Source organism: Thalia democratica, chromosome 3 (genome assembly GCF_965202585.1).
Source record: "Thalia democratica chromosome 3, ktThaDemo2.hap1.1, whole genome shotgun sequence".
NCBI classification, from domain to species: Eukaryota; Metazoa; Chordata; class Thaliacea; order Salpida; family Salpidae; genus Thalia; species Thalia democratica.
In genome coordinates this window covers 95,204,518-95,220,029 of record NC_139167.1, presented here as the reverse complement: position 1 = coordinate 95,220,029, position 15,512 = coordinate 95,204,518, and the positions used below count along the sequence as shown (strand labels likewise).

General features: G+C 24.9%; 1 protein-coding gene across 1 annotated transcript; it reads left to right on the top strand.

Annotated features, from left to right (window-relative positions):
- The first annotated feature begins 1,252 nt into the window (after nt 1-1,252).
- Nucleotides 1,253-8,759, top strand: LOC145831753 (gamma-soluble NSF attachment protein-like). The gene is made up of 7 exons (XM_082939078.1): nt 1,253-1,317; nt 2,503-2,668; nt 3,849-4,000; nt 6,213-6,342; nt 6,640-6,876; nt 7,337-7,437; nt 8,066-8,759. Exons 1-7 carry the CDS (start codon nt 1,272-1,274, stop codon nt 8,110-8,112), a joined length of 879 nt encoding a protein of 292 aa, XP_082795204.1. The 5' UTR covers nt 1,253-1,271; the 3' UTR covers nt 8,113-8,759.
- The last annotated feature ends 6,753 nt before the right edge of the window (nt 8,760-15,512 follow it).

Genomic DNA, 15,512 nt, shown 5'->3' with positions numbered 1-15,512 from the left:
TGTTATTTAATGCTGCTATTTGTTAACACTGTAACTTAATTTTTGTTAAATACTCAATTTTTTGTTTTTATATTGCATATACTTAAAATTGAAACGAAATGTTTTTACCATTTGAAAATGGGAATTTGGCAATTTAATTTTCTTATAACGTTTTATAGTTTCAAATAGTAGTTGTTGCCATAAGTTTTAATTTACTTGTTTTTATAAAAGAATTTTATTAATTCTTTAAAATTACTTTAGTTGCCTTTTCTAGCTGCACAGTTAATTTTTACATTATTAAGTAGCTTTATAAAGTTTAATTTTCAACTGTTTAGTTTTGTTACTCTATTTAAAATTAAATAAATTGTAACTAAAAATTCACAATACATTTTTATGCTGATTAGTGCATAGTTTAACAATGATTTAAGTATAAAGTATACATGTTTAACTTAACTGATTTAGTGTTCAGTAGAATGTGTTTATTGCTAAAAATGCATTTAATTTATTTATATTTAAAAAATATATAAACCAATTCCAGCATATATTGCCCTGAGTTAATTTTTTAGGATGTATTAATTCATAATTTTTAATACAATGTTTTAGTTCCTAACAACATAAGAACTTTTACCTTTACTTAAATCAATCAACAACAGAAAAATTTTAAACAGACAAACTTATAGCTGTTTAGACTGTTTTCAGCATGTATATACATGGTTGCCACTTTACCTGGAAACCTTGAAAAACCTGGAATTTGACATTTTAGGCAAAAATAACCTGGAAAAACCTGGAATTTGAGAAATTTTGAAAAAAACATGGAAAACCTTGAATTTTGAACAAAAAACCTGGAATTTTAAACAATTTTCACATGATCAGTAGTAAAATTTCGATTTGACTCAAAAAATATATCATATAAATAAGAAATTTTTGTCATTATCAAAATTTTTTATTATTATAAAACATATTTAAAGTAGCTTTACAGTATCTTTTCAATGTTTTTATACTATCTAACACAGTTTCTAACCTTAGACTTGACTTTAAACTAAAAATAGACCCACAAATGTGTTTTTTTTAAACCTGGAATGAATTTGGAAAACCTGGAATATTTTTTGAAAAAACAAGTGGCAACCCTGTATATAAAACATAAAAAATATCAAAAAAAAAAAAAATTTGGTTAGATCTTTTTTTTAGTTTTTCATTCACCAGTTTTTTTTTTTTGATTTTTAAAAACCTAAGTCTCATATATTTTTTTTACAGTTTATATTATTTCAGCTGATATATTAAAACAAACAAAAATGTCATCATCAAAGCTTGTTGAGGCAAACAAACAAATAGCAGAAGGTAAGAGATTTTATAATACTCATTGTATTTAAATTATTTGTAGTTTTTTCTTAACATTTCTATCAACTTTATTGTGACGATGACAAATATTTGACATATAACTCGTATTTGCATCATTGACAAGCGAAAATATTTAAGTATAATTTTTGGTTATAAATTAAGTATATCATTTATTGAAAAAATGTGTTTTATTTTAAAGGTGAAAAGTATCTGAAAACCCCTTTAAAGTATTTGAAAACATCGTTATTTAAATAGAGGGCAGATTATCATAATTATTTCATTTTAATAATATTTATTAATTGTGTTTTATTAAAGGTGAAAAATACTTAAAAACATCTTTATTCAAATGGATAGCTGATTAATTATATACATTTAACATTTAATTTTTATATGTTCATAAATTAGGTGAGAAGTTTTTGAAAACATCTCTGTTCAAATAGATAGCTGATAATTTATATACATTTTTCTTATCATATTAAACATTTGTTTTATACATTAACGAATTAGGTGAGAAGTTTTTGAAAACATCTCTATTCAAATAGATAGCTGATAATTTATATACATTTTTCTTATCATATTAAACATTTGTTTTATACATTAACGAATTAGGTGAGAAGTTTTTGAAAACATCTCTATTCAAATAGATAGCTGATTAATTATATACATATTTCCAATCATATTTAACATTTAATTTTTATACATTAACGAATTAGGTGAAAAGTTTTTGAAAACATCTTTGTTCAAGTGGAGGGCAGATTATTATAACTTTTTTATTTTAATGATATTTATTTTATTTTAAAGGTGAGAAGTTTTTGAAAACATCTTTATTTAAATGGATAGCATATTACAATATATATATTTAATTTCAATAATATATATTAATTGTTTTTTATTTAGGTGAGAAGTTTTTGAAAACATCTCTATTCAAATGGGTAGTTGATAAATTATATAATTTTTTCTTATAACATTTAACATTTAATTTTTATGTGTTTATAAATTAGGTGAGAAGTTTTTGAAAACATCGTTGTTCAAATGGAGGGCAGATTACAATATATGTTTAATTTCAATAATAATATAATTTATTATATAATAGGTGAAAAGTTCTTGAAAACTTCTTTGTTCAAATGGAGAGATTATGATAATTATTTAATTTGAAATGAAATTTATTAATTGTTTTTTATCTAGGTGAGAAGTTTTTGAAAACATCTTTGTTCAAATGGAGGGCAGATTATGACAGCGCGGCTCCGTGCTTCAGAAAAGCTGCAATCGCGTACAAGAACGCAGAAAAGTTTGAGAAAGCAGCAGAATTGTTCACAAAACAGGCAGAGTGCCACTACAAAGACGGTTCTAGGTTTGTATTTGTTTAAGATTACTTAATTTAAAACTGGTAGAAAGTTCTAAGAGTCTGCAGAATTATTCATTAAAGGTTCAGAATGCCATTACAAAGACGGATCTAGGTTTGTATTTTTATACATTTAATATTATTTAGTTTAAAATAACAAAAATATGATAAAGCAGAAATTATTTACAAAAAATTATAAAAATGGTTCTAAGTTAATAATATTGTTAATTTGTTACTTTTAATTAAAAAACTGCTTAGTTGTTCACTAAATAGGCAGAATGCTATTATAAAGACGGTTTTAGGTTTGTATTTGTATAATTAACATTGTATATTCTTAATATTTCACTGCAGGATTTTTCACTAAACAATCCGAACGCCATTACAAAGATGGTTATAGAGTAATTTTTATATATGTTTAATATTATTTAAGTATAGGGGAGGGGTTAAAGACTTATTAAGAAAAACTATATTAAGAAAACAGGGGGTCCATTTTTTTTAACTATTTTAATTTTAATAACATTGGATTATATATGAAAACACAAAATACAAACCAGTTTTTATAAAACAAAAAAAAAAACAGTTTTTTAGGTATAGACGTTTTTGTAAAATGTTTCTATACTAACTGCGTATTAACCACAATTTTTCATTGTCAATTTTCTTGAAAATCAAAAATTTCACCAAAATATATCTCTTCCTTATTTTTTGAGCTAGAGACCTCAAATTTTCAAGAAACATTCCTTTTATAATTTGAAGACTTTTAATATTGGGTTTAAAAACAAATTAAAAAAATAGTTTGGTAAAGAATAAATTACCAATATAAATATAAGTAATGGACTTAATTAAGAAATTTCAAGAACAATGGTTAAAAGTGAAGGAGAAGATAGATTTCAGTGAAATTTTTTTTTTGCGTTTTTGGTTTGCGCCTTTCACAAAGAACCTATTGAGCACACCAACTTTGATTGTTTATACCTTGAAAGTTATTTTGGATTTTGTCAAGCGGTAAAAAATGCCTATAGATTAGATTAGACTTCACAAAATAAGATCAACTTGTAAAAATTAAGGTGGACACCCCTCCCTATGGCCTTGATAACAAAGCTACAGTTGTTTTTTACAAAAAAAAACACAGTTTTTAAAGTATAACCGATTGAATTTCAAAAATTTCATACGTTCATACGTATAAATTTCACAGGTTTCACGCTGCCAAGGCTTACGAAGAAGCGGGACTGATGTCCATGAAAATGGGCAAATTGGACCAATTCAGCTCAAATTTCGACCACGCTTCTAACTTGTACCTTGAAGATGGCACTCCAGATACCGCTGCCATGTGTCTTGTTAGGGCAGGTTAGAATATGTTATTGTTAACATGTTAACAATAAGCCAGGGTTGCCCCTAAAAAGTGAAAATTTAGGAATTTCGCTTAGTTCATTTTTTGTAGGTGACAAATCTCATAAACAGACAGCACAAAAAATTAGCTTCCTAGCTACAAGCCTGTTAGAGTTAAACACTTTCAAAATTTTAATTTATATCATTATAATTAAAAAGGCGAAAAAAGACTGTTTCACTAAAAATATATTTTCTCCTACATATTTTGAGATATTATTTGAGATTTTTCGTGCTGTCTATTTATGTGATTTGCCACTTAAAAAAAAGAACTAAGCAAAATTCCAAAACTTTCATTTTTAAGGGGCAACAGACGCACCCTACTGTACAATGTACATGCATAAAAACAAATTATAATGAAAAATTTATTTTAACTATTTTACTTTTATCAGTAACTGTATTATGAGATAGTAAACAGTATTCTGTATTAATGAAATAGTATATTTTGTATAAAAGTATATGGTGAGTATATATAGAAATTCAAGTAGCTTGGTATTAATAATGTTGTAAGAATATTAACTATTTGTATGCTTGTCTCATCATTAATTTTTGCTTGCTACTTGGAACGTTATTAAACGTGAACAGAAAAAAAACATGGGTTTTAAGTATTTCTTATATTCTTTCTTTAGTTTTTTATATGGTTTCGCGTAATTTTCCCCGTCTTGTATAATATTAAAAACGTTTATGTTAAAATTCTTCTTTAAGTGTAAATTCACCTTTACCTAATTGATTTGTCTTACTTGGTTAATGCTGTAAAATAAGGTAGAGCTACAAAAAAAATTGGCATTAGTCGTATACTTTTCTAAACTGTTTAGGTATTATTTTTCTGCTCGAAGCCTTTTCCAAAATTCAACTTTTCCGCGGAAACCCTAATTTAATTTTACATAAAATGTTTAATAAAATACTTCCTGCAAAAAAACAAAAGAATTTTAGTGAAAACGAACTTTTTAGCAAAACTATATCATATATATAGTTAGAAATCATACCAATTGTAATAGTATCAAGACGAGTCAAACTCAAAGTGCGCCAGAGACAATAGGTTTTTTTTTTCAAATTTCCTTTTTAAATTTTGAAAGGCTTCGCGGAACCCCTTAGAGGCGTCGTGGAACCTCATTTCAGAAGCACTGATTTAAATAATAGAAGCATACTATTTGTAAATAAGTTATTTTATGTAATTTTTATACCTCTGCAGTTAGTATTATGCGTTTTGGTTTAAAAATAACTGGCAAAAACTCAAACTTTTGTAACCTGTTTTTATGTTTAAACTTGTATAGTTATTTGCCTTAAGTAAAAAAGAATGCTCAATTTACTGGGATGTAAAGAGCTTATTTAAATAGATTTATGCAAGTTGTATATTTTATTCGCGACCGGTTTCGGTGGCAAGAAACAGGACATTTGGCTTAAATTGAAAAAAAGTTTTTTAGAAAGTTCTGTATTCAACTTCGATAAATTTTTAGAATTTTTTTAGATAGTTCTTAAATCCGTTTAAATTTTGACTGTTATCTTAACTTAACACAAATTAGATTTTGAAATCTTCAGCGACTTTGAGTTTTATTAATGTTTTGTTGACTCTTGGCTTAAAACCACAATTTTAGACAATTCTTAATTTCATTTAGATAAATTTCAAGGTATAAATATTTCATTATTATTTTTTTTTTTTAAAAGCTCTGGATTCAGTTTTTTTATTTGACTTATAATATTAATATTAATCCAATCCGTTCTTTTTTAAACTACTACCAATTTTACCTAAATATACCCTGATATGCTTGAATTTTCGAATATGCAACATTTTTGTTTTTGTTTATATTCTTCACGCATGAATAAGTTTTTAAACAACAGTATAATTAACTAACATTGTTATGTGCAGTTTCATATTTTATTTTTGCTTGAAAAGGTCGCAATCTTTTGCTACTGAAACCGGTCGCGAATAAAATATACAATTTGCATAAATCTATTTATGTTTAAACTTGAAAAAAGGCAAAGTAGCTAATGAAATATTCATACTGTTTACATTAAAATGAATTTCTCCAAGTTAAAATGTACCAGACATACCTGACAGATTTAATATTTCTAAATGTTTTCCTTAATGGCCTTTTCTAGGGCATTGATATTGTTCAATCAAACAACAGATATTTATTATAAATACAAACAATTTAAATGATATTAATTAAAGGTAAAAACTTGGAAGAAAAGGAGCCAAGTTGGGCGCTAAAAATGTTCAATAAAGCTGCCGAAATATATTCAACTGACGAGTCAGAAGGTAGATTAAGAGAAGCTGTCAATGTTGTCGGAAGAATATCTAGGTATGAATATGTACATGATATTTACATTTTTAAGGTTATCTTGATACCGTTATTGTTTCAAGTTAGTGTAATTTGTTTTTAGAAATTGATTTTTTGCTGAAAAAGGGATAAAACTAAAAAGTAATAAGAATATAAGTGATAAAGAAGTTAAGAATAAATTGTAAAAAAAAAAGTCATAATGTTTTATTTAAATCGTTCAACAGGCCACTTACAAAGATTAAAAATAGTTTTTTTCAAACACGTCTTTAATCACCTAAAAAAAAAAACTATAAAATTAATAAAATTATTTCAACACAGACTCTTTACGAAGATGGGGAAGTTCAACGAAGCGTTGAAATCAATCGACCGTGAAATCGCCTTATACGGTCAATGCAACGGCGATCACGGGGCATCAAGCAGACTGCACTGCTGCAAGGTGCTGGTTTGTTGCAGTTTGGGGGATTTTGTGAGGGCGGAGAGGTGTTTGGATGAGGCGGAGTGCAACGCGGAGGACCACGGAGTTCTTTCAGAATTGTTGGATGCTGTTAGGAATAGGTGATTTTTTGTTTATGTATTAACTGTGCAGTTAGGAAAAGGTGTTATATATTTTTATTAATTATTGTTTTTATAATAAATAAAAACTGAAGACCACGGAGTTCTTTCAGGGTTACTTGATGTAGTTAGCAATAGGTGTGAAGTTTTATATATTTTTTACATTTATTATTATTATATTTAATGCTCAAGATTATATATTTAGATTTGAGCTAATTGCTTGATGCTGTTAGAAATACATAATAATGATTATTATTTAATCATCTATTTGTAACTACTAGGGGTTCTGAATATATTACTGGATGCAGTTAGAAAAAGGTGATTTTTATTTAATATTATTACAGACATGAAAAAACCTAAATATTACAAAAAGATTCCCTCTGTTTAAGTGTATGGATGTAGTATAATAAAAAAAACTTAAACAATTTTTATGTTATTGTGTGTAAAAATACTTGTTTTACAGAGATGAAGAAAAACTGAATGCAACAAAAAGGTTACCTCTTTTCAGATACATGGATGTTGTTTACGCAAGATTGGCCAGAGATCTATCAATTTCTAGCGGAGGTTATTTAATTTTTGTTGTAAAAATAAAAGTTTAAAATTAATATACATTTAATAAACGTATTTATTGTTAAGGCCATAGGGAGAGTAAAACACTTTTTTTTCGAAATTTGATCTTATTCTATATATTTTTTACTAAGCTACAAGATGCTTTTCACAGATTATAAAAATTCAATTAGTTTGCGCCTCCCATAAGGATCCTATTGCTGCCTCCGACTTTGACCGTCTATACCTCAAAAGTTATTTTGAATTTTTTAAATCTGTAAAAAGCATCTTGTAGCTTAGTAATAACTATACGAAATAAGATCAAATTTCGAAAAAAAAAGGTAACCCCCATATGCCCCTAAAACAGCAATCTCGCAAAGGTAATTATTCTTTTAAGAAGTTTTGTGCAGTTCAATATAAATTTGAATTTTTATATACGCTAAGTAATAACGATCTTATATATTTTTTTAATATTTTTAAGCTTCAATGTTTTATTTGCAATTCTAATGTTACATAGTTTTTTTAATTATTTAAAACTTTTGATAAATGTTTATTAGTTAGTATTGTTGTAATAATTTTAAGAGAAGTTTAATCTATTAACTTTCACTAACTATTTTTAATTTATCAACTTTCACTAATTTTTCAGGAGGAGATGACCCAAATCTAGAAGAAGGTGACGAAGATCTGTCATAAGTTTCATTGTAGGGGATTTTTTATGATTTTGTTTGGTCGTTTCTAACAAATAATGCATGAACACCTAGTTTATTACTAAAACTATCATTGTAATTGATTTTCTAAAATTTCATAAAAACATGATTGGATACTCAATTCATTATAACATGTTTGTGAAAAAGTTAACTATTTTTTAAAGAGGACATTAAAAATGAGATTTTCTTAAAGCTTTTGATTGTTACTGATTGTCTTATGTCGTAATGTATCAAATTTAAAATTATTTTCCTGATTTTTTTTTTGTCGGAAAACTTTATTAACCTTTAAATTTGGATTCATCGATTCGAGTGTCTATACTTTTAGAAAAAACTTAGTATTTTTGTCATGATTAAAGGCTTGTAATTTAAAAAAGATAAGTTAAATATTGATTTATGTTTCTTAAGCAAGTTTTTGTATACAGAAAAGTTTTTGGGTTTTGATTTATGTTCACTACTCGAGAGTGTAATTTAGAGCTTGTATTTTTTTATGTAGGATGTAAAAATATAAATTAACATTATTATTAAAATTAAAAACTAGATTTATACAAGTTTAATTTTCATTTACTTTTACATAGCTGAATTACTTGTACTTTCAAGTTAGACGCCCGAAAATTTGATTTGAGTATATTTAAGCTAACTGCTATATATATATATTTTAAATTACAAATCTAGGTTTGTAATTGTACTTAACTCTTTTACAATGGTTAGTATATCATAATTTTTTTTTAACTTCTTACTAAATATATACAGTTTCATTTCAAATAGTCTAAATTATAGTTTTAATATTATTTTGTTTTTTACTTCTGGTGATTTTAAGCAATGATGGTTAACTTATACTTTTCTACATTCTTTATTATAATTGTTAAATATAAACTTTTTTCGTTTACAGTTAATAGTAAGTTGATATTTTATTAATTTTTAACCAAGAAAGTTATTATATTATTTAATTGTCTTTAATAAAATTTAATTAACTTGAAGTAAAAATCAAGTCTTTTTTACAGTATTTAGTTATTGTTTCATCTTGAACACTTACAATATTATAGTAGTATGTTACTACATTTTATGATATATACTTATTTGAGTTTGTACTTGCTTAAACTTGTTCTTTCATATCTAAGTTTTGTTTTATTTTTATTTTCAAGGTGCAATTTGTATTAAGTTTTCGTTGCATAAATTGAAATAAACTCGTTTTTATTTATTACTAGTTTCGTTTAGTTTTTTGATTATATAAGTTACAATATAAAATATTTTATTAATAAAAGTTTTAGAAATAGTTATATGTGTTAAATTATTCATATTGCCTTGTTTAATTATTATTTGCTCCGTGAATGTATGGAAAAATTATTGATTTTCTATAGTAGAATTTTTCAGCAGTTTTTATGCTTATATATATCAAGGTTTAATATAAAAACGAATTTTAATGTTGATATTGTTGTTTTTCAATAATAGCTTTAGTTTAATTGGTTAATGATTTTAATATCAAGTATTATTTTTATTTTGAACTATACTTATAATAGCTTAAATATTTTTTTTACAAAACTTAATATACTGTTAGTAATAGTTCACTCGAAAACATTGAAACTTATACATTAAATACTATAATTTTAAGCAAACTTTACTAAATGAACTTTTATTTGTTGAAAACAAAAACTATTATGTTCCATATATTAACTCTAACAACGTAAAACATTTCATAAAAAGTATTTCTGTTTTACCATGACTCATGAATTTTTTAATTTGAGGTCTTGAAATTTATCTAAAACTCATGAGTTTAAAAATTTGAAAATAATACTTATTGAGATTTATTAAACTGGGGTTTAGCTTTTCCTGATAATAAAAAATGTTAATACAGCCTCAAGATGTCTAAAAACATATGGAAATTAACTTTAAGAACATTAATAACAACTATCTTGAAAGTTACTAAAAACAATGTAAATATACTTTTTGACTATGAAAAACAATTACTAAACAAAAAAAATAGTTTTCTGTTTTGCACAAAAACGCAAAGTTTCATATTTTTCTTACTTTGTTATAAAGAGTGTTTTGAAACTTGACTAACATAATCATATTTTGATAAATTACCATCAAGATTTAAGAAAATATAGTTTCAAATAGCATAGGTGACTTTTGAACATACAAATATATTTTAGAATAAATTAAGCTTTTAATAATTAAATCACTATACTGATTAAAAAACCAAAATTTTCTAATATTGTGTGCCGCTTTATCAAATCTTTAAAATAAAAAAAGTTTTGTATTTATAAAAAAAAATTTACGGCAAAAATTACTATAGTTTTATAGAAAGATTTCTTCATAAAAAAAAACGAGATATGAAAACTACTAAAACAATAATTAATTTTCAAAACGATTTTAAAACTAAATTACTCTTACCATAGATACCTTCAGGGTTAAGAAATCTCGTTGTTTTACTATACATTCTAAAATATATAAAGTAATTGATTTTTAATAAGTATTAATGCAAACAAATACAACTTAAGCCATAACTTTTAGCTTACTCTTACATATTATTAATGTTTATAAAAAGACTCTTAGTGTTAGAAATGTAATCTGTTTAACTATAACTTTTGTTTGTACTTGCTTGACAGGCATGTTTTAGTCGCAAACAGGGAAAATTTCGGGAATAAAAATCTTTGTGGGCCGCATTTGTAGTTTTAATTACAACGTATTTTTATGTTGTTTTCAATTCTTTACTGAAATATATCTATGCTTTTTTATTTTACTTTCAAAATTTTACATGTTTTATTAGACTTACAATAAAAACTGCTCGCGGGCCGCACTTTTACCTTTCATGATCTGCATGTGACCCGCGGGCCGCAGTTTGCCGATGCCTTGTTTAGAATAATTCAGAAGTAAGCTCGTGATAAATACAAAGTGCTTTGTTTTTCTGTGTTTTATTTGTTATCTACTAGGTAGAAACTCATAATCGTATCTGAGTATTTTTTATCAGATTTAAAAAAATTTGATTATATTAACATGAAGTTTTTTAAAGTTTTTTGAATAATTACTTACTGAAAGTGTTAGAAGTACCTTTTTTGAAGTTTTAATTCAATTTTATTTTAGATTTCATTTAGAAATAAATCACAGCATTAAGAGTTTTTAAAATTTGTTGTAAACTAAATATTCTTATTAAAGTTTGTGATTTTTTGTATAAGTCTTGCTAACACAATTTGTTAAAAACTTTTCGAATATAAAAAACAAAAAATAAATTAATTTAGTAGATCAAAAAATGCAAATCTATTAAACACATATAAAGCAATTTAGTTAACACAAATTAAAACTTTACTAAATGAAAACTCTCGTTTGAACATTTAAAAGTTTATTATTGAAATATCAAAAGGTAAAGAAAATGTAGCTATGTATTCATGCTTTTATGATTTAATTAATTGAAAAAAAAAAACACTATACTTGTAAATACTTAGTTTTAAATAACAGTTAGTTGAAACTTTTAAAAAGTTGAAATAGCAATTAATTATAAGGCTTTCAAAACTTGCTTTTATATACCGATGAAAAATTCTTAAGTATAAAATGAAACACAGCATTAACTTACCCATATTTTTTACGTATTTAAAAGCATATTTACAAAGTATAAGTTAGATAAATATCTAAAATAAGAAAATTGAAACTTAAAAGAGTTAAAAGTACTTTTATAAAGTTGTTTTAAATTTATTGTTGCACAAAAGTAAAGTAAACACAAAAACTTTTTAAAGTATTAAAATCTTTAAAACTAATAGTAATAACAATTTCTGTGGACATTTTTCATCGTTTTTTTGTAAGAAAGTATTTTGTTAAAGTTTTTATAATGAAGTTAAATGACTAAAAAAATAATATATTTAGTTTTTTGCTATGAGTTCACAGATAAAAGTTAATTGTTTCAAAAACTCTAATGACAAAAAACTACTAAACACGAATAATAGCTGAAACTCTAAATCATTTATAATTGTGTAATAGCTTTGAAAAATTTAACCGATTTGACATTTAACTACGCGTAGCATAAATTTGTATATTTTTCATGAAAAGTAGTTAGTTAATTTTCTTAAAAATGAGAACAAAACATCCTTGCATTAAACGAGATATGCTTTTAATTTTTGTGTTATACAATAGTTTTTAAAAAATCAAATTAAGGTTTTAACTATAAAAATATATGTAAACACTATTTAGATACCTTAGCCAGCCAAATTGTAACATTAAACAGAAACAATAACATAAAAAGTGAACAAAAAACTTAAATTTACTCAAAATTTTTTTTGTTTTTAAATGAATTGCTTTATTCAAAAACATAGTATTTTGATAAGGATAAGTGTAAAAAAATGTTCTATATATGTGAAAAATTTTGCTATTAAACAGCTAACTAATAAAAACAGCGTTTTAATTAGAACACATCACTAAAAACTGACTCAATACTTACAAAAATGTATAAGTGCAACAAAACCTTGTTTACAGTTTAAGTAATCTTAAAAATCTTAAAACTATAATGATACTCAGCTGTTAATTAACAATTGTTCGAAAATATTCTTGCGATTAAAGAACTACTAAAACGAACAGTAAGTACAAGTTAAAATTTAAACAAAATTTAATTTTTTCTTTGTTATGACATCTGTTACAAGCAAGTAAAATATTAATTAAATATTTACAAGAAAAAACAAGCTGAATCTTTTGACAAGCGTGAACAGAATCTACTTATACTTAAATAACTTGTGTTTTTACTGTTTTATATTATACGTAATAATTTTTTAACACAAACAATAAATTTTCAAAACTTTCATTCCAAGTGGCCTACGTCAATTAGACGTGAAACTTTACAGTGAAGATAGCAGTAGGTACTCTTGTTAAAGACATATTATTAGTTGGTTAAACATAGCAAGAATACTAATTGTTTATCAAGGGCATGATAATTGTGTCCTGGTAAAATGATGTTGTAAATATTTGTTGTACATTTAATATACTCATGTTACTCACTTCATCCGTTTGTTTAACTTATACTTTTTATAGTTACTAACTTTTGTTGGTTTTTAATAAGATACGTTATTCGTTGTTTACTTTGAAAGCTTACATGAAAAACTTCCATACCCATAATTATGTTTTATTAACGTATAATGTGTTGAAAAGTATCTATATATGTACTAAAATGCTGAATTGTTACAACTTTGCGCCTAGGTATTTATTCATGATTAAGTTGAATACAAATAAATTATGTTTTGTTCCTGCAAAGATTAGTCTGTTTGACTTTAAGTTTCAGAACAAATCGTTAACCTTTTTTTTACTTTTTTATTTATTTAAAGGTAGAAAAACATCAGAACTCACTCTCCCCTCTGCAACGATACACGTTTTCTGAAGGGCAAGCAAGTGAGTTTTGAGCTCATCACTTGTTGTTCTACCTGCCCTATTTTTAATTTTATCAAGAAAAATTTACCTTTTAATCAAAACCAAAACTAAATCTATCTATTAACAAAAAAAAGCAGAACTTTGAAATAAAAACCTGGTGACACGTCATTTGGTAAACTTTCACAAGGTTAAAATTTCAACACTAAAAATTACAAAGTGTGGGAAAATCATGAAGCTCAAATCCCCAAGTAAGTATCCTACGATGCTACAACAATAAGTACATCAATAATCCATCATCCAATCACTGCTACCAGTGTGAACTCACAACCAACTTGCAAACTAAAATAAACCAAAATCTAATTCAAAATACTAAGTTCTATAAAAAAACTAGAATAAAGAAATACTTTAAGTATGAAAAAATAGATACTGTTTGTGTTTGAAAATAAAAATACATGTTAAAAATAAAATCAATAAAATAATAAAAATTTTTATAATTATGTTAGTATTAACTTGACATAAAACTCAAAAACAATAAAAAACCATAAATTTGTTTAACTTTATACTTCTAATTTCTAATAAAAAATTAGATAAATAATATAAACTATCTTAAATTTAACACAGTAACAAAAAGATAACAACTAAAATATATTAACAATATTTTTTTTAATAATTTCAGTCATTTAATACAATTTCTCTTTCATTACAAGGACAATCATAAAATAAAAGACCCACACACCACAATCTGATGCCCAAATAACATAAATCAAATTTCAACACAAACAAAACATACATGTAGAAGCACTCTAGATCTACTTCTTTAAAAAACAATTTTTGTACCTTAACTTTAAACAATCTTTTTTAAAGTTTTTACAAGTTTCAGGGACACTAGATCAAAACTTGGGACCCAAATACCTTAAGTTTAGGCTAAGTCTCGTTTTAGGTCTTCCAGTTATAAAATTAATTTTCTTTAAAAATCTTGTATTGTGTGAGTGAACAGAGCTAGCTAGTGTAAATCTATTGTGCCCTACATCGAACCCTGTTATAGTATTACGCATCAATTTCTATATTGTTTATTGAAGGTCAAAAAAAGAGCGCTCAAAACATAATTTTTAACTTACTGGTACTGTAGAAACATTTAATACTGTAGAAATACACTTTTAAAAGAATCTTTTAAGCTCTACGTAACAACTTTTTTAAAGATGAATTACATAATAGCTTTAAATTAGTTTTGTTAACAATGTTTTCTGAGTAAGTTAATTAATTAGAAGTAGATTAACGCAACAAAAAAACAAATAATCTTTTTAAACCTTATCTAAAAATATACTATTCAAAAGTAAGTCACAAAACTTAGTAATTTTAAATAACAACCTTTAGAACAAACAATAACTATTTAATAATATTACTTGTTTTTTATACTACCTTTAGCTTATCAAATGCTATTTAACTGGAAGTTTAGTTAACTTTCATTTTAGAATATTAAAGTACACTTTCATTTGGTATAGTTCGTTAACTACATACTGAAAAATGAAACAACAAAATAGTTGAGTTTATATAACCTTACACAGCCATGGTTTATAAACTTACAGTTATGTTACTTGTAAAAGTACTAATTACTGCTAATCAATTTACAATTATTTTATATTTTTTAATTTTGAACTATCAGATTTTGAAATTATAAACACACAGGTTAGCAGCCTTTTTTAGCCAATTGTCCTATAAAAAGTTGCTCGCGGGCCGTTGTCCATTTCAAAAAATTTTAGTAAATAGTAAAAAATAATTTTACAAAATAAATATGAAACAGATTTTTGCGTGTCGGATTATTTTGTATAGAAGAATAAATAAAGCTTCTTCTATAATATTTTTTTTGTTTTATTTCTATATGGCAACTTTTCATAATATAATAGTTATAACTATAATTAACTGCAACTTTTAATTTAAACAAAGTTTATTATTAATGTTTGTCAAACATATAATTTTTAAACTTTTTTAGTGATTTAAGTTTTTTAGAACTATTTTTTAATCAATTTGGATACTATACAATAA

What these genes read in the sequence shown, in the direction of transcription:
- LOC145831753 (XM_082939078.1), top strand. Translation starts at nt 1,272, where the DNA reads ATGTCATCATCAAAGCTTGTTGAGGCAAACAAACAAATAGCAGAAG. An exon ending in CACTACAAAGACGGTTCTAG is followed by an intron (nt 2,669 to 3,848) that starts GTTTGTATTTGT and finishes TAAATTTCACAG; the next exon opens with GTTTCACGCTGCCAAGGCTT. An exon ending in CATGTGTCTTGTTAGGGCAG is followed by an intron (nt 4,001 to 6,212) that starts GTTAGAATATGT and finishes TATTAATTAAAG; the next exon opens with GTAAAAACTTGGAAGAAAAG.